Here is a 22,353-nt window from a genome sequence, read left to right as displayed (position 1 = left end):
AAAATTTTGTAAGTGGGCAAAAGAAGGAAAACTGAGCAGACTTTTGCCCGAGGGTGAGAAAATTCTGACAAGATTGATTTCTTTGAATAGTTGCCCATTTTGTGCTGATCCAGAACTTTAGGTTGAGTCTTTAGAGCTTTCAATGGAAACCAGTGAAAACGTTAATATTATCATAACTTGCTATGATATTCTTAATAACACATGCAGTTTCCAGGTATCTTAAGTTTGATCTTATAGAATTGGCCTAGATGATGTGTGTATTTTGGGTTTGCAGGGAATTAATATTTATGCTGTTTTTTGATATCTGAAAATGAAATTCATTCTTAGAAAAGTGCTATCTTTTTTGCCAGTTTACTTTTGAAGATCTTTTGATAGAGTTATGGCAGTCATCATTTAAATTGGGGGCTGTGGCAGAGGATGAATAAAGGGGTTTGAGGTAGCTTGTGTTGTATTTTACCTGAAAGTTGTATATACAGATTGTGAGTCACATCCATCCTAGAATTTAATGGAAAAGCTCGTGACTCTGCTTGACAAAGGATGCATTACAGAGCTGTGTTATCTCCTGGAATCTCCGCTCCAAACAATCTATTATAATAGAGACAGTTCTACAGTTGATGTATGGCCACAACACACTCAAACTTCAACAAATCCTGTTCATTCCAAGCTGCCTTAAGAGACATCAGAAAATCCAGTCACCTTGCAGTTCATCAATGCATCAAACAGCTGACTGGTGCATTGTTCGCTGGGGCAACAAATGTCATTAATTTTTCCATGGGTAACAAGCAGCAGAATAAGATGACTTTGAATATTTATAGATAGCAGAATTGCCCAGAATTGAGAGGATCACGGTTGACATGCAAGCGGCATATGGGCCACTGCACATAGTCACACCTTCAAGATCTCCAAGGCTTTCACTGGATTAAAGTGTAAGTCAGTGTGCAAGTTGATGCCCAGTTTGCAGATAACTGTCCTTTATTTCAAGAAATTCTATGGTACAAGGATTATTTGGCAGAGACACAACAAGTACATGGATGGTAACTTTCTATCAGCCCTGACACCTCTGAGAGACATGAAGTGCAGTGCCTTGCAAGTACAAGCATTGTTTAGTCACCAGGATCATTAACAAGACATATTATAGACATCTGAAAGCAGTGTTTCAGGTGGCCAGAGATTAGGATTCATTTTATGTCTGATCACTATAGTCTGCATAACTCTGCCATCCAAAGAGCGGGAGGAAATCCACCAGGATCTAAGGTAGAAGAGATTCCTGCTGAGGCAGCTTTGCAGGCAAACATGAGGATGAATCAAGAGATGGTGGAAAGGTGGAGACCTATTAGGAGAATGTACATACACTGGTAAATGGTGGACACCGTTTAATGGGATAAATGGGATAGTTTACTTGAGTGGTGAGTGGGAAGAGCAGTTTTAAAAAAAAAATGCAAATTGGAATCTAGTTTTTTTTTATATTTGGTGCAGTAAGTATAAAGACAGTGAGTTGTAGGTGTGTCTATATAAGAAATTTGTGGTCCACAGTTGGAGTATTGCTGCACTTTCAGGACCTTCTTTATGGAAAGGAATTTGGAGTGATAGAAAAAGTGGAAGATTGACAACACCAGGGATGAGAGGGTGCACTTAGAATGGAAGACTAGAAAAGCTAGTGTTGTAATCACAAAAGCAGACAGTTAACAATAGAAATGCTGAAAGTGAAAACTGAAAGATTGTTTCCATTGATTAAAAAAATTGATGGAGAGCATAAATTTAGAATCAGCACTAAAATTATAATGGTGGATGTTTGATTTCTTTTTATTAGAATATGGAATAATGTTAAAACCAAGTCAAACTCAACATGTAAGAAGGGGTTACAGGGCTGATTCCTTGACTGGGCACAGTGCAATACTCCAGGGGTTTTATGAGTTTCCATTGCCAAATTAAATGACTGACAAATCAAGCTCTCCAGGTGTGTGATTTCCCTAAAAGTGTTCCTTGCGACTGTCATTCCACACTGGGAATGCCTGATCAATAAAGTGGAATTAGAGTAGGTTGATCCAATATGAGACTTGCAGTGTCACAGCAGAATGGTTGTCTTGTATGCTGAAATTTCTAAGATTCATTGCTTATTTTAAATCTGCTAAGTTTAACACTTTAACATCAATTGAATTGTTACTTAAATTTAAGATGTCAAGATAGAATGCAAAGCAAATTTGAAGGCATATTTTGAACTCTGTCTGTTTTAAATTTAACCTATGATTTAGATTGCAGGTATAAGAGGAATTTAAACCTAGATAGTGTTAGCATGATATCAAATGGCAGAGCTATTTATGTCATTATGGAGAAAAGATATTACCATAGTCTAACCCAGGAATTGTTTTTCTGTACTTGAGATGCATGTACCTAAATATTGCACTATCTGCTCCATACTTGTTAAGTTTGCACAAATGTATACACAGCAGAATGGGTTATTTCCCATAAGGTAATAAGCTTTAATATATGTTGAGCCACTAAATTCCGTCAATATTCAGGGCAATCACCAATCCTTTATGTTCTACAGAGGTACAGCCGACTGGTTTGGAGTTAGCAAAGATAGTGATACCACCCAAAAATGGCAGAGGAAGAGCCTTCGTCACTGCAGCCAGAGATATGGCAAGCTTAAATCGCATGTGATCCGCGAAATGGAACTGCCCAGCCAAGACAACATCTCCCTGACCAGCACTGAAACCCCTCCTCCCCTCTATGTAGGGCCACAGTTTGGCATGCAGAAGGTAAGACCTGGAAATCAATCATCTGACAATCTATATTTTACTTTCTGATCTTGCTGCTGTTAGTCAACACGAAGTTGAAAGGAGAGTAGGGGGTGTTACACCTTGTTGCTTAACTCCTGTGCAGGCATGTTTATGTTACGCTAAACTTAAATGTGGGTTGATAAGCCTTAAAAATATACCAAAAAGTAATCACAGCTGCAGAAACATTGAAGAAAATGAAGGTTCCAAATAGTCTTCAATTATTAAGTGTTGGGAAGTTGTAAAGGCCACAAAAAACTGTACTGGAGACAAAATGTACTTTGGTTTCTTTTGATAATTGTTGCACTGAGCTTTGTGTTGACTTACTCTTGGAACAACTATAATTACTTAATCATAAATTGTAAATAGAGTAAATAATTACTGTAATAAACAATAATGAAAATTTGTACTTTTTCTATCCGAGGTATACTTGTGATTGCAGACTAATTATCACTATAAGAGCAAATTCTCTAATACTGCAACCATGTCATAATAGAAATTTGTTAAAGTGGAAAATAAAAGGCAATTTAAATAATAAACCAAATGAAGGAAGATCAAAGTACAATATAGAACAATGAAAGAAAGCAAAACTGATAATGGGGGAACAAATCTATGTTGTAAAATTTTGTTTCTCTGTTAGTGGGTGGAATATCACATGAATTTGGTTGTGATATTTTCCAGTGAACTGTGGGCCAGATTTTCAGAAAGTACTAATGTAAAAACCATGGGATTGTACAGTAAGTTGGAATGTTTTAGTGCTGGAATCCTGAAAAGGCACAATGTACATGAAGGAAAACCTATTTCACAGTAAGCCCAGCGAGTGGCAGAATCCTATTACTGCAACATGATAGCACTGATGGACAGGTACTTATGGAAGTTAAAAGTTTTAATGTTATATGGAATACAGGTGAATTCTAGTCCTCTATTTTGTGGACTCAAATTGATGTCCTTTTATTGTTCTGCTCTGGCATATTACAGTTGAATATATGTATAGTAAGTAATAACAAATGTTGTTTCTTTTCCAATATTTGCCTGTAGTTGTGTGTGGGAGTGTGGGAAAGAACTGGATGAGGGAACTTTAGATTTTGAATTCAAATTTATGGACCTCACTACAGCCAGAAGTCTTTTGTGTCCAAAAGGAGATATCAGTACTATTAACCAGTACTATAATGCAGTTCTGACTATATAATCTATCCAAATAAAATAATTGTTTATAGCCCTGATATTTACTGGAGACCGTGGGTTGACAGAGTGGTTGGGGGGGGGGGGGGAAGGATATTAAATTTTAGGATGGGAAACATAGAAATAAGGGTTTCCTGCACCTCCTGTAGAAATAAACCACAGGACGTGGTGGGGGAAGGGGGCTGGGGTTGGGGAAATATGAGTTCAGCAGGTTTCCCGTCTGACAGCCCGAATGTCAGGGGAAACAGCTGTCCATTGCGGTGGATTCGGGTGGAGGGACATGGTGGGAAGGTTGGACAATGGTCATGGGTGTTGGGGGCTGGGGTGGGGTGGGGGGGGTTTGTGGGCAGACATTGTGGGTTTGGAAGGAATATTGCCAGTTTCAACAGCAGAACTCAATACTGTTCTCAACCAGCCATCCATGGGTACATGACCTTCCAGGAATTCCTGTACAGTGATCAGGAGTAGAAGCTATGATTCGTTTTTATTTTACCTGTCATTGGAGTGCTGAGGCTAGTTGTAGTGACTCTGTGATCAGCCAGCTGAGCACAGAGTGAGGTTGGAATCAGGCAGCTCCTTGTCCTTTGCACATTAATTTTCTAATTAAGCCATTGTAAAGTTTTCAAAATCTAACTCATTTTCATTTACAGTATAAGGTATCCTGTTGTTGCCTGAGTTCTTGCATCACCAGATGGAATTTCTTTTTTGCATAATTCATTGCAAGTTTTGAAAAAGGCTTTCTGTCGTGGTGGCCACTCTTCCATCTACAAATAAACACACCAAACTGCACTGAGAATTTTAAGTGAATTAGCTGGCTCCCGTTCATCTGCGAGGGATGATGGGAATGCAGCCTCAGAGCTTTGAGGTCAGATGAGATCATCTGATGGCTGAACAAGCCAATTCTGGAAAAACAAAATCAGCCACAAGCGCCACACATGAAGTTCTCCCTTGCCGATGGTGAGGGATGATCTCTGCTGACACCTTGATTGCAGGGCTGGGATCTGCTTTGGAGCTGCTGAAACCAGATGTTGTTATAGTGACAAACTCCTACCCACAGCTGGTGTCACCATTTGCATTGATCGTCAGTTAGAGTTTCCCATTTGTCGTCACTGATGTTGAGGGATTTCATGCCTCTTTTGACAGCATCCTCAAATTGGAACTTTGGGAGCCTGCTGGTCTCTTGGCACCAGCTACCTCCCCATTATAACGTATAACGTAACGTTGGGGATGTAGCCACCTTGACATGCCCAAGCCAGGGAAGCCTTTGCTTGGTTAGCACTAGCAGACTTGGCACGTTTTCTCTAGAAAGGTCTGTTTTATTGGTGACTCTCTTTCCATGGGATGCTGAGGATTTGTTATAGACACCAGAGATGGAAGTTATTGAATTCTTCGTCAAGAGACAGATTGTCATCATAGATCCAAGGAAGCAAAATTTACTGACTGCTTCCAGTGGTGTTTTTTTGACTCTGATCACAGGCAGAGTCGCAACATCCTGCCCCATAACTACAGTTTTCTTGACACCAATGACATCAGCATGGGACAGACAATCCAGGAGCCTTTGAGCTGGTCTCCTGTCTGATCAATTAGTGCAGCATCATCAGCAGACAGAAGTTCTCTGCTCAGGACATGCCAAGACTTTTGTTTTGGCCTTCAGTCTTGATAGATTAAGGAGTTTCCTGTCTGAGGATGTTATCAGGATACTGGATGAGACACAAATAGTAGAGGAGATACTCAAGGAAACTAATATTGAAGCAGGGGCAGGGACGCACCAGAATTAACCAAAGCAAAATAACAAAAATTACAGAAATAATGTTATTAAAGAGTGACACCCCCAGGACCAGATGGTTTCCTCTCCAGGGTTTTAAGGGTTGTTATTTACATGGACTTCCAGAAGACATTTGATAAAGTCCTTCTTAAGAGAGTGCTCGCTAAGGTTCAAGCCTATGTAATTGAAGGCAAATTATTATCCTGGTGACAGAGAGTAGGAATAATGGAAAATACTCTAATTGGCAGGATGTCAGAATAATATCCCACACTGAAATGTATAGGGGCCTAAACTAGTCACCATGTTTATTAACGATAGATGCTGGAATAGAAAGCCATATATTCTAGTTTGCCAATGACACTAAGATGGCAGCATTGTGAGCAGTGTCGATGAAAATATAAAATTTAAAAAGCATCTTAATAAACAAAGTGAACGGATAAAAATGTGACAGATTTCAATGCAGGCAAATGTAATTCATCCACTTTGGACCTAAACAAAAAGAACATAGGGCCTTCTGAAAACTGTCAAAGTCCAAAGAGACGAAAGTGTACAGGTGCAGAGATCATTAAAGTGTCATTGGCAGGCACAGAAAAAGATGAAAAAGCCAATGGATTGCTGGCCTTTATATCTAGAGGACTAGAATACAGGGGGGTAAAAGTTGTGCTTCAGGTGTACAAAGCCCTGGTTAGATCACATCCAGATTACTGCAAGCAGCCTGGGCACCGTGGCTCAGAAGGATATATTAGCCTTGGAGGGAGTGCAGCGTAGATTTACCAGAATGATACCTTAAGTTCAACCTCTCATGCCAGAATTGGATGCATTCCTCCAGCTGAAGCTGAACCAGAGTTTATTTTCACAGATTTAACATAACTTCCTTGCTTTTGCACTCTACACGGCTATTAATAAAGGCCAGGATGCCATATGCTTTATTAACTGTGCACTGTCAATCTATCCTGTCATCTTCAATGACTTATGCACATATACACCTGGGTCCCTCTGTTTCTGCACCTCCTTTACACTTGTACCTTTTATTTTATATTGTCTCTCTGCATTCTTTCGACCAAAATGAATCACTTCACACTTCTCTACATTAAATTTCACCTGCCACTTGCCCTTTTATTCCATGAGCTCTAACTTTGCTCACAAGTTTGTTGTGTGGCACTTTATCAAATGCTTTTTGAAAGTTCATGTACACTACATCAACTGCATTGCCCTCACCAACCCATTGTTTCTCTCTTACACTCAACCCACTTAACACCTTACTATTCCCTACTCTAGTGTTATCTGTCTCTTCCAATATTCTGTGAACCTTGGTATCCTTCTCTAATATTACCTCCTGGTTCCCACACTCCTGCTAAGTTTAAACCCTCCCCAATAGCGCTAGTAAATCACTAGCAAGGAAATTGGCCCGGGCTCTGTTTAGGTACAACCCAACCGGCCTGTACAGGTGCCAACTGCCCAAGAATTGATCCCAGTGTCTCAAGAATCTAGAGCCCTCCCTCCTGCACCATCTCTCTATCTGCTTTATCCTCCTATTTCTATATTCACTTGAGCATGATGCCAGGAATAATCCATAGATTACTACTTTTGCAGTCCTGCTTGCTAAATTCCTACCCAGCTCTCTAAATTCTGACTGCAGGACCAGACAGGGGACTCCTGCACTATCTGTCCCTTACTTTGTGATTGCCTGGTGGTCACCCATTCCCCCTCTCTCTACATACTCTTTAAGCTGTGCGGTGACCACATCCGTAAAAGTGCTATCCACAAACGCTCAAACTCGCAGATGCAATGTCCTGACCCCAGTTGCTGGCCATGCTCCGAAACTTGGACCTCGAGCTGCTGAGGCCGATGACAATTCCTGCAATTATGTTTGTCCAGGATAGGGGAAGTGACCTGGAGTTCCCACGTGGAACAGGGTGTGCACTCCAGAGGTCAAAGCTGCCCTCTCATTCTTCTGTCTGTTAGATAATAAAACTTAGAACTTAAAAAATAAAGATTTAGCAGCTATCCACTTCTCTTCTTCTGGAGTTCTTTAAATATAGGGATGATAATTGACTTAACACTTAGTATCAACAAAATTAAAATGTTTAATTTCATAACATGTTAGATGAACTTTCTAACCTTTTGAAGAAAGACAAACAAAACTACAATACTCACCAGCCAATCAACTCATCTGCCTTCCTGTGATGTCACAGTTAATTTTTATTCTTTCTCACATCAGTGATCCTGGCCCACTCGTCACCCCTCACCCCCCTCCCCGCTCGCCGTCCACTCCCCGCTCCCCCCCCCGGCCCCCGGCCCGCTGCCTGCTCCCCCCCGGCCCACTCTCCGCCGCCCGCTCCCCCCGGCCCCCCAACTCGCTGCCCACTCCCCCCTGGCCCATTGCCAGCTCCCCACAGCTCGCCGCCCACTCCCCTCTGAACCCCTGGTCCGCTGCCTGTTCCCCCCGGCCCATCGCCTGCTCCCGCTCCTTCTGGCCTGCTGCCCACTCCCAATCTCAGATTTATTCAATTAATTTAAATTTCCCCAACTGCCAAGCTGAGATTTCTCTGATTCAGTCGTCCAGGTCTCTGAATGACCAATGTGTTTAGTATAACCTTTGCTATTATATCCCATGCCTCTCGCCTTTTCTGCCCTGGAGAGCCCTTGAACTTCTTGCGGCATTACCCATGAGCAAGGGACCCCACTCCTCCTGTTCATCTCCTCAGCCACCACAGACTGGCTTCTTCCTCCTATCTGCTGGGAACGGGATTCTGTGTGTGCCCTTGTAGCCCACAGCATGACTCAGAGAGCAGCCTTCCCTCTTTGAGACTCCATCACTCCAGTTGTTCTCCCTCAGTTGCTAGTTGTAGACTGCTTATGTTCCGTTCCCCACGGTTCCCTTTAAATACTGAGGCTGAAGCAGCCAGGTGCAGGTTTTGATCTTGCCTGCCTGCTTCGATTGGTTCAGAGACTCCGTAGTGCAGTGCCCATGCCATTGCTCAGTTGAAGAGCCATGGGATAACCTCTCTCTCAAACTCCTGGGTTCCTGACCTGTTGCTGGCCTCCCCCACTGTGAGTGAGCTCAAACCTTCAGCGAGGAAGGTACACTCAACATATATAAAAACACTAATTTGTTATTTCTGGAGTACTCCAGTCAATTGTGAGCACCTCTCTTTTAAGGAAGGATGTAAATGAACTGCAGAGGGCTCAGAAGAGATTGGCTAGAATGTTTCCTGGGTTGAGGGATTACTTTTACTTGGATTGACTGGAGAAGCTGTGGCTGTTGTTCTTGGAGCAAAGGAAGCTTGGAGGAAGTTTGATAGAGATGTTTAAAATCATGAAGCATTTAAATAGTGAAAAGAAACTGTTTCCTGTGACTGAAAGGTCGATAACCAGATAATAATCAGATATAACATAAGGAAAAACTTTTTTACGCATTGAGTGTTCATGATCTGGAATTCACTATCTGATAGGCTAGTAGAAATGCATCTCCCTTTTGAAGACTACAATTGAATTGGAAAAATACTTGATGGAGAGAAAATGAATTACCGGGGTATGGGGAAAGAGTGGAGGTATGAAACCAAATGATTGCTCTTTGACAGAGCTAGTGTAGACTTGATGCACTCAGTGGCATCTCCTGTGCTGTAACACTGTATGAAAACCACTTTAGGCCCATTTTATATTGTAAAAAATCCATCCCCTAAATTATGCCAATAGTAACATATTACATTAAATGATAGCTAACATTGCTCCCACCATAAAACCACAAATCAGCTGGGCACTCTGCCCAATATGTCATCACGCACCAATATTACACGTGACTCAATATATTTTCAAAAATGCCTAAAGTGCTTTGATTTCGGGCAAAAGCCCGACAAAACTCCTGAAAGATTGTCACGTTTATTGAAACCCTTTAATTGTGTGTTTGCAGCAACATGTGCACATGGGCAATGTTCTCAGCGGAGTTTTGCTCCTTTTCATTAAACCACAATTGTTCTTTTTGTGAACTGTAACAAAAGATCAGATTGGCAGAATGGGACAATGTCAGCATAGTTGTACCAAATTGAAATGGTGAAATGGAACTATCAAATAAATCAATGTAAGCCCCACCTAGATCCCCAGGCACTGAAATAAGTTATTTTGTGTTTGTGGCAACTTCTGAGCACTGCATGTTTAGTGGTTTTGTCCCAATATTCTTCTTTGGGTTAGTATTTCACTGACAAACTCATATTATGAGTTTGCATAATTGTCTAGCAACATAGCAGTTCCAGAACTCATTTCAGAGTTTTGTGGTAATAGAGCGCTATGATGCTATATAGTAGTTATAAAGAATGGAAACACTCTCCGAATTGTCTGCCTTCAATCAGTACTGTTTGAGGGAGCTCATTGATTAAGACCTAAAGGTTTCCCAGACATCTTACCCAGGAAAATTGGGCAGTGAAGCCCATCTTTAGCATGCCTGCACAATGCCAACTGGCTGATATGAGATCAACCCATGTTACTGCCTGTAATAGTATTTGGGCTAAAAGTGAATTTGAAGCCATCAAAGGAGATGTTATTTGGTGATGGGGAGAGAGAAGTTGGTGTGTTAATTGTTGGTAAAATAAATTGGCGAGCAGTTTATTAGCAGTCCCTATGTTCTATCTGAGGCTGTCTTGCCTCAATTCAAATAACTTGTTAAAATATCTGAGATAAAAACAAAAATCTGCGGATGCTGGAAATCCAAAACAAAAACAGAATTACCTGGAAAAACTCAGCAGGTCTGGCAGCATCAACGGAGAAGAAAAGAGTTGATGTTTCGAATCCTCATGACCCTTCAACAGAACTGAATTCACTCAGTTCTGTTGAAGGGTCATGAGGACTCGAAACGTCAACTTTTTTCTTCTCCGCCGATGTTGCCAGACCTGCTGAGTTTTCCCAGGTAATTCTGTTTTTGTGTTAAAATATCTCTCAGCTGACAAGAGTTACATTGAGATGTAGCAAAGGTGTGATGGCTACAATTACCAGGGAAACCTGGGAACTCTTTCAGACATGCTCCTTGGCATAAGAAGGGGCAAGTGGAAGGCTGACTCTCTGCCCTTGCTCCGTCTGGAATTTTGTGTATTGACACAAAGATAAATTTATCCTGGTGAGACTGAGCGCTACAGTGAATTAAAACTCTCCAAGGTTAGACTATTGTCCTACATTTTTTACAAATTTATGGGGGTGAAATTCAACATCAGCAGGGGCAGGAGGCAAGTGGTAATTGATTAGTCACCAGGTATATGCCCTGCCGAATATTCAGCCCATTTTGTGCCCCTACAAGAATTGAATTTTAGCCACTGTACAATAATTGCATGCCTTCTGCATAAATATCTAAAGAAAAAATACTTGCACATACTAGCCTAGGGATTACTGTAAGTAACACAAGAACTTAGTGTGCTTGTATCATTTATATGAACCAGTTAATTTTAAATGGATTAATCACTCACACAATTACAGGTACAGGTAAGGAAGATACCTACACCTGTCTTAATTCATCCATAGAGCTAAATCCGAAAGAGCTATTGCACTCACACCCCACCCATTACAGCAGCTAGTTGTTAATTGGCTCCAAAACTTTTGCTTCCACAACTCCCCGGAAGTTTCTTCCAGGTGTTGAATGTTTCTATTAAAATGAGAGAGAAGAACTTGAATAAAATATTATTCAGCATTTATATGATAAAATTTCCCTCAGAAATTTCCAGGTTAATGTGTTTAGCTTGGTGTTAGCTTCCATATAAGGAGACACTTTCACTTGGTAAACATTCTTGCAAGTTTGCAGCTATATTCACCATCGAAAGTATGCAGCACAGCAGTGTATGGATTATAACAAAACCCTAATCCAGCATTGTCAGTTTCTGTTGAATTTTTGAAGTGGGCGATCCCATCCTGCTTAAAAAAAAAAATCAACCTCCCTAAAAAACAGAAACTCTCATTGTTAACTAAACAATTTTCCTTTTACACAGTTGGCTCTTGGGACTGGGTGAGGCCCTCTCTTAGTCACTAGAAGCTGGCAACTGAAGTATGTCCTAAATATTCTGGTCTGTCTCATAGATCCTTTTTTCATTTCTCAAACTATCTCCTTTCCCTGTCGTGACCCTTAGATGATGCTTATCTAACGGCAACTCCTCTTGTTGACCCCTGCTTTGAACCGTTAGTAATGCAATAGAATTTTTTTCAAACAACCTTCCACTGCATAGGAACATTCTTAATACTTTCCATATTATCCATCTTTTATTGGGCTTATTTTTGTATTGCCAGCTGTTCTCTTTTACTAGCTCAACTGCTTGGCTATAATTGTATTTCCTGTGTGTCTGTGAATGGATGCTATTTTCCACCAGTTGTGGGTTTGCAAATCTTTTACCATTTGAAAAAAAAATGTCAACTGTTAGTGAGCTAAAAGCTGCAAAGTCTGATTGGTGCAATGATTAGTGCACAGGTATCATGTGCTTAAATTAATTCTGAAGTGCAGTGGAAAAATTGGACAAACAAGGAGTGTGATTTTGGAATGTGCTTATTTACCGATCATGTTAAAACTGCTACCTGGGAGCATTTAGCCAGTGTGTTGAAAGATGGATTAGCCAATAGTTTTGTGGCACTGTATAAATGATTGGGCAGATTTTCCTGTTATTGTGTTTGCCACAAAGGATTAGCTGGGTGCAGTGTATAGAGGGAAATCAGTAAGGCAGGACTGCACAGCCATTACAGAACCTGCTCTGTTCGTCCATGCTCCTCACCCCAGTGATCCTCTATGCCAAGCACAATTACAGGAAAAAGTGCCCTGATTTTAAAGTTGCACCACACCTTAGATCACATTCAGCTTTTTGAGTGCAAAATTGTGTCTGTGCTACATGGCACACTTCCGGACTGGCCTGCAGTGGGGTTTTGTTGAGGGCATTAGAATGGGCATTAGGAGCAGTGCCAGCAGTATGACAGTAGTGAGATCCTTCAGTGTATAGTGCCATTGGTGCTATTTTCAACCTCAATGCCCCAGCTGAATCCCTCTTATTCAGCAGCAGCAAGGAGCCTCCGCTCACCCCGATCAGTATTACTTAAGGGGGTCATCAACTCCTTTCAAGTTAGTTGCTGATTGATTTCTAATGGCTCTTGTTATTGCTCAGTTTGTAGAAGTACTGTGTTTTTTCATTTACGGGATGTGGCTTCGCTGGCTGGGCCATCATTTATTGTCCATCCCTAGTTGCCCCTGAGAAGGTGATGGTGAGCAGCCTTCTTGAAACGCTGCAATCCATGTGGTGCAGGTACACTCACTGTGCTGTTAGGAAGCAAGTTCCAGGATTTTGACCCAGCGACAGTGAAGGAACGGTGATATATTTCCCAGTCAGGATGGCAAGTGGCTTGGAGGGGAACTTCCAGGTGCTGGTATTCCCTTTTGTCTGCTGCCCTTGTCCTTCTAGTGGTCGTGAGTTTAAAAGGTGCTGTCCAAGGAGCTTTGGTGAATTCCTGCAGTGCACCTTGTAGATGGTGCACACTGTTGCTACTGTGCATTGGTGGTGGAAGGAGTGAATCTTTGTGAATGTGGTGCCAGTGAAGCGGGCTGCTTATCCTGGTTGGTGTCAAGCTTCTTGATTGTTGTGGAAGCTGCACTCATCCAGGCAAGTGGAAGTATGGGAGTATTCTATCACACTCCTGACTTGTGCCTTGTAGATGATGGACAGGCTTTGGGGAGTCAGGAGATGAGTTACTTGTCACAGGATTCCTAGCCTCTGACCTGCTGTTGTAGCCACAGTATTTATATGGCTAGTACCGTTCAGTTTCCGGTTAATGGTAACCCCCTGGATGTTGATAGTGGGGAATTCAGTGATGGTAATGCCATTGAATATCAAGGTGCGATGGTTAGATTCTCTCTTATTGGAGATGGTCATTGCCTGACATTTGTGTGGCATAAATGTTACTTGCCACTTGTCAGCCCAAGCCTGGGTATTGTCCAGATCTTGCTGCATATGGACATGGACTACTTCAGTATCTGAGGAGTTGTGAATGGTGCTGAACATTGTGCAATCATCAACGAGCATCCCCACTTCTGACCTTACGGTGGAAGGAAGATCATTGATGAAGCAGCTGAAGATGGTTGGGCTGGGGCCACCACCCTGAGGAACTCCTGCAGTGATGTCCTGGAGCTGAGATGACTGACCTCCAACAACCACAACAATCTTCCTTTGTGCTAGGTATGACTCCAGCCAGTGGAGAGTTTTCCCCCGATTCCCATTGGCTCCAGTTTTGCTAGGGCTCCTTGATGCCACACTCAGTCAAATGCAGCCTTGATATCAAGGGCAGTCACTCTCACCTCACCTCAGGAGTTCAGTTCTTTTGTCCATATTTGAACCAAGGCTGTAACGAGGTCAGGGCCTGAATGGCCCTGGTGGAATCCAAACTGGGTGTCAGTGAGCAGGTTATTGCTAAGCAAATGCTGCTTGATACCACTGTTGATGACCCCTTCCATTACTTTACTGACGATCGAGGGTAGACTAATGGGGTGGTAATTGGCCTGGTTGGATTTGTCCTGCTTTTTGTGTACAGGACATACCTGGGCAATTTTCCACATAGCTGGGTAGATGCCGGTGTTGTAGCTGTACTGGAACAACTTGGCTAGGGATGTGGCAAGTTCACAATTTTTCAGTACTATTGCTGGAATGTTGTCAGGGCCCATGGCCTTTGCAGTATCCATTGCCTTCAGCCATTTCTTGATATCATGTGGAGTGAATTTAATTAGCTTAAGGCTGGCATCTCTGATGCTGGGGACCTCCACAGGAGGCCAAGATGGATCATCAACTCGGCATTTCTGGCTGAAGATTGTAGCAAATGCTTCAGCTTTATCTTTTGCACTGATGTGCTGGGCTCCTCCATCATTGAGGATGGGAATATTTGTGGAGCCTCCTCCTCCAATGAGTTGTTTAATTATCCACCACCATTCATGACTGAACGTGGCAGGACTGCTGAGCTTAGATCTGATCCGTTGGTTGTGGGATCGCTTAGCTGTGTCTGTCACTTGCTGTTTATGCTGTTTGGCACGCAAGTAGCCTTGTGTTGTAGCTTCACCAGGTTGACGCCTCATTTTTAGGTATGCTTGGTGCTATTCCTGGAATGCCCTCCTGCACTCTTCATTGAAGTGGGGTTGATCCCCTGGCTTGATGGTAATGGTAGAGTGGGGGATATGCTGGACCATGAGGATATAGATTGTAGTTGAGTGCAATTCTGCTGCTGCTGATGGCCCACAGGACCTCATGGATACCCAGTCCTGAATTGCTAGACCTGTTCGAAATCTATCCCATGTAGCATTATGGTAGAGCCACACAACATGATGGAGGGCATCCTCAATGTGAAGGTGGGATTTTGCCTCCGCAACGTCTATGCAGTGGCCACTTCTACCAACACTGTCATGGACAGATGCATCTGCAGCAGGCAGGTTGGTGAGGATGAGGTCAAGTATGTTGTCCCATCTTGTTGGTTCCCTCACCTCTGCCACAGACCCAGTCTAGCAGCTATGTCCTTTAGGAATCAGTCACGAGCGGTGCTACCAAGCCACTCTTGGTGATGGACATTGAAGTCCCCCACCCAGAGTACATTCTGCACCTTTGCCACCCTCAGTGCTTCCTCTTAATTGGTGTTCAACATGGAGGAGCACAGATTCATAAGCTGAGGGAGGGCAGTAGGTGGTAATCAGCAGGAGATTTCCTTGCCCTTGTTTGACCTGATGCCATGAGACTTCATGAAGTTCAGAATCAATGTTGAGTACTCCCAAGGCAACTTCCTCCTGACTGTGTACCACTGTGCTGCCACCTCTGCTGGATCTGTCTTGCCAGTGGGACAGGACATACCCATGGATGGTGATGATGGTGTCTGGGACATTATCTGTAAAGTATGAATCCGTGAGGATGACTATGTCAGGCTGTTGCTTGTCTAGCCTGTGAGACAGCTCTCCCCATTTGGCCACTAGCCCCCAGATGTTAGTAAGGAGGACTTTACAGGGTCGACAGGGCTGTTGTCGTTCCCAATGCCTAGGTCGATGCTGGGGTGGTCCATCCGGTTTTATTCCTTTTTTGAGACTTTGTAGCAGTTTGATACAGCTGAATGGCTTGCTAGGCCATTTCAGAGGACAGTTAAGAGTCAAACGCATTGCTGTGGGTTTGGAGTTACATGTAGGCCAGACCAGGTAAATTTGGAAGATTTCTTTCCCTAAAGGTCATTAGTGAATCAGGTGGGTTTTTACAACAATTTACAATGGTTTCATGGTCATCATTAGACATTTAGTTCCAGACTTTTATTGAACTCAAACACGGGTCCCCAGAATCTCTGGATTACTAGTTCAGTGACAATACCACGATGAAATCGCCTCCTCTTTTTAAAGTTGGTGAAGTCTGCAAGGTGTGGTGTTGTACACGGCAAAGGGCTTGATTCAGCTCAGCTCAGACAAGTCACAGTTGCCATTGTAACCTTCTCCCTTGTCCAGGTGATTGAGCAGAGGCAACACCACAGAGGACACAGCAGGTCTGGCAGCATCGGCAGAGAAGAAAAGAGTTGACGTTTCGAGTCCTCATGACCCTTCGACAGAACTAGGTGAATAAGGAATATATATTTCACCCCTTCCTTATTCACCTAGTTCTGTCGAAGAGTCATGAGGACTCGAAACATCAACTCTTTTCTTCTCCGCCGATGCTGCCAGACCTGCTGAGTTTTTCCAGGTAATTCTGTTTTTGTTTTGGATTTCCAGCATCCGCAGTTTTTTGTTTTTACCACAGAGGACACACTGCTCACAGAAAGAAGGGGGGGCAGACGTGCTCCCAGCAGAAGGTCTTATCCGCCCATTGTCTTCAGTGCACAGTTCTGTTGGGGACAGGTTGCAGACTGCTTAGAGACCCAGCACACCCCTTTGTGCACTGATGTCTGCAGCCAAAGTGGCGGCAGTCTGAGACTGCATGGCGGCAGTCTGAGACTGCATGGCGGCAGGCTGAGACTGCATGGCGGCAGGCTGAGACTGCATGGCGGCAGGCTGAGACTGCATGGCGGCAGGCTGAGACTGCATGGCGGCAAGCTGAGACTGCATGGCGGCAAGCTGAGACTGCATGGCGGCAGTCTGAGACTGCCTGACTTCGGCTTGAGCTTCCAATGCAGCACTTGGACATTTTTATGGCTTCTGCTTGCACTGCAATGGAAGGTGAGATGTTGGCCATCAGACACTGCATCGTGATTGGGTCTGCGGTGCTCTCATGGCATCGCTCACCATTTTCATGCTGGAAACAATGGACTCGAGCTCTGTGCAAAAGCCTGTGCCAAGTTAATGCTGGACTTCTCCATGTTCCTTGACAATGACAGCAGGCCTTGTGGCAGAACTGCCAATGCACCAAGTATTTCATTGTGCTGTCTGTAAGTCTTCCCATTGACATCCTCATCTGAGCCCCTTAAGGCAGAACTCATGCTGCATCCTCACCTTCCAGGGAGCTGGCACGTGCACTACCCTCGCCTTCCCTGGCTGCAGCCCACTCATGTCCAGTGACTCACTGTATGTAGATCCCATCTCTTTGCTACCCTCTAAAGTAGAGGAAGTGATGGTATCTTGGCTGCAATCTAAGATTGAGTGTGTTTCATAGCCATCAGTCTCTTCCTATGCCCTTCATGCTCCTGCATCACTGCCTGCCCAGATGTCAGTCCTTCAGTATCTGAAAGGAGAAAGCTATGAGTGTAGCGGTGATAGGAGGAGGCGAAAGCAAGAAGTACATGCTTACACCATTTGCAGCTTCCGAATCAGAAGAGATTGTGTGATGAGGGGGAAGTGGAATGTGAGGAGGAGGATTAGATATGAAGATCCCATTGTCTTGTATCCTTTCAGCCTTGCTGCTGGCCATAAGGTCAATCATGGTCACTTCAGTGATGTGGTGAGCACCTCTCCTCCACCAAGGTAAATACATGCAGCCGTGCCTGTCCCCTGCTGGTTAGGTGCTGCTATTTCCGGGTATGCACCCCTTTGTCCTGGAAGAGAGAGGGAATTGAGTCAGTAAGTGTGTTGGAATCTGTTTGAGTGATGTGACTGTCATGTTGAACAGCTGGCAGTGTGTGCAAGTTGTGAGAAGTGGGTATGAGGCTTGAAGCAGTGCAAGGGTGAGATGAGGCAGTGAATGTGAGATGTGAGTCATGATTGTTAGAGATTGGATTAGGTGCTAGTTTGGAGTGTGGTGAGTTGAGCAGAGTGTGAGGCTGATGGTGCAGGGGATTGTGGTATTTGAAGATGCATCCACCGAGTTTAACCATGCATGTGAGATCAGTGAACTTCTTCCAGCACTACATCAAGGTCCTTGGGGCTATACTCTGGTGTTGCCAGCCATGGCTACCTGCTGACATTGCCCTGTCAGAGTTTATCTGTGGGGTTTCCTGGTCCCCTGTGTAATGAGGTACTTTTACCTCCTGTCCACCTCCTGCATCAAGGTCTTGAATGCTATATTGGAGGACCTGAGATCCTGCTCTCTGCTACGTTGGGCTATTCCTGTATTCTTCCCAGGTCCAGGTCAGCAATGTATCTTGGATCTGCTGAAGCCAAAATGTACCCCCCCTTTAAGAAGTGCAGGCTTGCTTTAATTAGCACAGGCTAACTTAATCTCATGCTAGCCTCTTAACAGTTTTGTGCTCCCTGCTCAGGTGTGTATTAAAATAAAGAGGCATGGGTTAATCCTGATTCCCACACCCAATTTTTGGCCCTTTCCAATTTTTCCCCTTATTGTTCTGTATACAGTTCTGGTTTCCATATTACATAAAGGATATAGGGGCCTTGAAGCAGTGCTAATTCACAAGGAAGATAACTACTGGGTGGACATAATTATTGGGAAAGCCTGAACAGCCTGGGGCTCTTTTTTCTAGGGATAGTCAGCAATAAATGCTATAATGAATTCAAGAGAAACAATTGTAATAAGATGGAACTCACTGCTGCAAGAAATAGTGGAAGTGAGTTGTATAGATGCAGTTAAGAGGGAGTTAGATGCGATGGAGAAATTAATCAAAGGGTGTGCTGGAAGGGTTAGATTAAGAGGGCAATGCAGAGCAGTATGGTCGAATGGCCTGTTTCTGCATCTATCTCTGTGTAAATTGGTTTGCAGCGTATATGTGATAAATATTGGTACTCTTTGTAGGCCAAAAAAGGCCAAGTACAAAGATCACCTGTCACTTCATAATTTTAGGAGACACTGATATTGCAATATTGTCATTGGTTTATTTAGTGTATTGGCATTACTATGAAATAAGAAAAACATTGCACCCAAACAATTACACTTTAATATTCGCAAATGCTCCTTGTGTGATATTTTATTCATTATCCTGTGTGAAACTGGGCATTCAATAACCCTTAAGTTTCTGGGCCACAGCATTGCAAAGCCACCATTATCTTGCTGGGTATGGCAAGAAGTGGTTCCACCAGATCTTCATCCCATTTTCAGCCCATTCAACATGTACAGTAGGTTCTTGCATCTTCTTCCTTCCAAACAGACATCACTGAAAGAGGAAAGGCTTATAGCATGATGGCATCCACCAAACATCACGCCAGTTATAACTCATCTCTTGCTTCCTAATTTTATTGACAGTAACGAGGAGCAGGTAACAAGCCAGGACTTGACCTGGGCAGAACTGTGGCCTGCTAGAATTTAAATAGGCAGTTTCAGCTTTTTGCATTGGAGTTCTCTCAATGAAACTCCCTTATCTAAGATAATGAAGTTCTTTCTATATTCTGCACAATGGGAAGTTTAGAGTCACAAACCATAATGAAAAGATGTTTTGATGAGAGGCTGAAACGCCGGTGTAAAGTTCTTATAATTTTAAGACAAATTGTTTAAAAAACGTGGAAAGATGCCATGGGATGGGTAGAAGTTCCAAACGTACCCCAGGAATTTCTTACCTATTCTACTTCTCGGCATCAGCATCATCAGTTGCTGTAGCTGTGTCCAGTACTTCACTCCAGTGTTACATAGCTCAAAACAACAGTGCAGATTTCCTGGAGCTGTGGAGGAGCAAGGAATCATTGACAGGAACTTTTGGGTTTCCACATTTAACTACACCTGTGCAGGCAACAGAAGTTTCTGTCAGTTTCACCATTGTAATGACAGCAAACACTGACAGTTTTACTACTGCTTCAACTGCAAATTTATAGGCCATGAGTATGTCATTTAACTGTAGTTAGGAACTCCATGAAAGTCATGAATCATTCCGATATCAGGCTGTTATAACCGTGCAGTTGGTAAAGCTGAGTTATTTAAAAATCCCAGAGGGAAACTTTAAACAACTGTCATAACCTATAATTTTGTGTTGTTTGAGATGCAACTCTAAATTCAGGAATCAGACCACCAGTGCTCAAGAGGTTTTATATGAAACTAAATGAAACGTTTTATTAAGTTATAACACATTAAACACATATACATGGCTACAAACTACTACTAACATCACTGTTAACAAATTCCCAAACTAATCTCCATTAAGGCAACAGCAACCCATAGACTTAACCAAACACCAGGTAAAGCATTTTCACCTTAGGAATTTAAAATGAGGTTCTTTTCACTTTGGTTCCTGTACAGACAGTGGTAGGCTCATAGTTGCATTGATGTTGCATTGACTCTGGCCTTACACACACAAAACCATGTCTTGTTATACCTAGCACAGCTCGTTGAATGTAAATTCTCATTGTACCACCAACCTCTGAACTAAACCTCTCCAACAATAAAACTCCTTTCATAGTATCAATTTTATTAGTAATATAAACATATTGCTTGGTATCTGCTAGGTAGGTGTCAATTTTCACCCCACTTCTTGAATGCTGTATTCAAAAAATACAAATGCACTCTACCTCTCTGTTTACAACTCAAAACTAGGACACGTCAAAGCACCCAGACTAGACCGCTATTTTAAAATAAAAATGTTTTCCAGTAATATTATATACATTAATAGCTTCATGACACCAGTACCATTTCTTAGTCTAAGTGACAGTGATATAAATGTAACAACTACAGGCAAATGGCAATCACCATGATGGAGATGGACTTGTTATAAATGTCTTCTGCTGCCCCTGAGAGTAAATGTGACATGACATGGGTCATCCCTCATTTCATCTTTCTTTCGTTTCACTTAAATGTGCCTGCTGGGGTCTTATAGATGTGCCACCGTAATGGCCCCCTTGGGCCATTGTTTTAGACTAATATATACACTGATATACTATCTTGTAATATGGTTCTAAAAATCTGCTTGCATTAAAAATAATGAGGGTAAAATGACATGGACAGGAATGTGAAGCACGTGGTGTTTCACTGGTCGCCTGTTGTACACTCTGCTCCGTGTCAATTCTATTGACTTTAATGGATCTGTACATCAGGCATGTTGTATAACAAGTGGCAAATGAGATTCTGCTTGGTTTGCATCCCTGCCTGTGTCCAATATGCCCCAGATAAACTGAAAGCCCTTCACTACAGTGATTTGATTCCATTACTTCTTTTTAACTCCATGCAGATTGTAGACCCACTAGCCAGAGGAAGAGCATTTCGAATGCCTGATGATGGTGATGGCTACAGTGTTCCACACACTCCAATCACTCCTGGTGCTGCATCCCTGTGCTCCTTCACCAGTTCCCGCTCCGGATACAACCGTATTCCCAAACGAAGAAAGAGGGAGTCTGTGGCTAAGATGAGTTTCAGGGCAGCAGCAGCCCTGGTAAAGGTAGGTGAAGAGTACAATGATCCATAAATCCTTTGGAGAGTGACAAAGAGTTGTGTTTCAATATGACAAATTCACCAATGTGTTGTACTGTCCAAGTCACTGTCATGGCCAATACCTAAAGCTGACACAACTGGAAGTACAAAATCTTGAATAAAGTAATTATTCTCGTTCTAACCAATGGTCATGACACTGATGCAGTGGCAATATTCTGATTATCTAATTGCAAAAGTTGTTACATTTCCATACAGTGGATGCATTTACCAAATCAAAATGTCTCTGCATAAAATTTCTCTCAACTTTAGCCTTGTGTCTACTGGTTGTGCAGACAAACAGCTAATGGTGCATCTCAGATACTTGAGTTGACAGTTGAATGGACCTGTTAACTACTGCTTTATGAATATCTTTAGATAAAGATTTATTGTTGTTTTTGGAGTGGTCAGGCAGAACTTTGAGGCCCTGATAGTGACCCTGGGAAGTTCTGTCATTGTTTTCATTGCATGTAAATGTCATTGCTACAATTAGGATTTAGAATATTATATTGCTCCAATTGCATAATAATATATAGATATTCATCGGTGGACCTTTACCCTTTTGTCTCCCCTTTGTTGTTTTAATATACTGTCCATCCACTCATACAGCCAATTACTTAACCTTATTTATAGTTACCTGACCAACTTATTGCCTGGATTGTTGACTGAGAAAAAGCTCATTCTGTAACATGCTCTTTACACCAGGTTTGTGCCGACACCTGTTACTACAGGCATGTGATCACCCAGAAGAGTTGCCAAGTACCTGTCAAGCAGTTACATACAAGTGAATCTGACGTCACACATTGAGCTGTTATAGGATCACCCAGTGGAACTTACCAAAACTTGATTTAAAATTCCAAAATTATGAAGCAGAAGTTATGAGGGCAGTTGAACTTGA

General features: G+C 42.7%; 1 protein-coding gene across 24 annotated transcripts in view; it reads left to right on the top strand.

Annotated features, from left to right (window-relative positions):
- LOC121287988 (inactive rhomboid protein 1-like) overlaps positions 1–22,353 on the top strand; it is a 393,414-nt gene that overhangs the window by 307,406 nt on the left and 63,655 nt on the right. For all 24 annotated transcript variants that reach the window (XM_041206186.1, XM_041206191.1, XM_041206172.1 and 21 more), the window contains 2 exons: positions 2,549–2,759; positions 21,220–21,426. In XM_041206186.1, the coding sequence (XP_041062120.1) occupies positions 2,549–2,759; positions 21,220–21,426 (418 nt within the window). The remainder of the gene's footprint in view (positions 1–2,548; positions 2,760–21,219; positions 21,427–22,353) is intronic.

This window comes from Carcharodon carcharias, chromosome 15 (assembly GCF_017639515.1).
Source record: "Carcharodon carcharias isolate sCarCar2 chromosome 15, sCarCar2.pri, whole genome shotgun sequence".
NCBI lineage: Eukaryota > Metazoa > Chordata > Chondrichthyes > Lamniformes > Lamnidae > Carcharodon > Carcharodon carcharias.
Note: the sequence above shows the minus strand (reverse complement) of the source record. Positions and strands in the feature narration are given on the sequence as shown.